At 42.5% G+C, this 602-nt stretch overlaps 1 protein-coding gene across 1 annotated transcript; it reads right to left on the bottom strand.

Moving 5' to 3' along the window:
• Positions 1 to 118: 118 nt before the first annotated feature.
• Positions 119 to 282, bottom strand: SARC_18154 (hypothetical protein; the record flags this gene model as incomplete). The annotated part of the gene is made up of 1 exon (XM_014287763.1): positions 119 to 282. A coding segment is annotated over one exon (164 nt), but the record flags the coding sequence as incomplete, so codon positions are not given.
• Between the last annotated feature and the right edge of the window lie 320 nt (positions 283 to 602).

The following is a 602-nucleotide window of genomic DNA, read 5'->3' as shown; positions in this document are numbered from 1 at the left end:
ATGTATATATACATATATATGTATATGTATATATATACATATATATATATACATACATACATACATACATACATACATACATACATACATACATACATACATACGCACAAACACACACCTACCCGTGACTGGCATTTGCACCCCCCTCATTTAATGGTACGTAATCCTTACCGTCCCTCATTTTCTCTCTGCGCTTGCGTGCCTCATGAATGGTTTTGGCATCGGGGATGTACATGGCATTGGTAGTCTGTGCTTGCGCCTGTACTGCCCGTGCAGGGTGGGCTGCGATTCAACGGCACGTACAGTGTAGGTAGATGTTTGTGAGTATGAATTCACATAGCCGGTTGAAGAACAAGCATATGTTTGTAATGATAGCGTACTCGCATACAGGGTAGAAGGATTCGAAATGAAGTCCGACCCAAACGGCCGACAATCATTTCCAATACAGTTACATTGACAGTTTAGAGCAAAGGACCCAACAGGAAACTTGGTCAGGCAGTCATACAACATTCACGATGATGTCGTGAGAGGAACCCTCCGCTAGAGGAGGTAAAGCAGGCTGGAATTGAACCAACTAGTTCAGCTGAGACGTATATATATAT

The sequence above is a fragment of the Sphaeroforma arctica genome (genome assembly GCF_001186125.1).
Source record: "Sphaeroforma arctica JP610 unplaced genomic scaffold supercont1.14147, whole genome shotgun sequence".
Taxonomy (NCBI): Eukaryota; class Ichthyosporea; order Ichthyophonida; genus Sphaeroforma; species Sphaeroforma arctica.
This window is presented reverse-complemented; position numbering and strand designations above follow the sequence as displayed.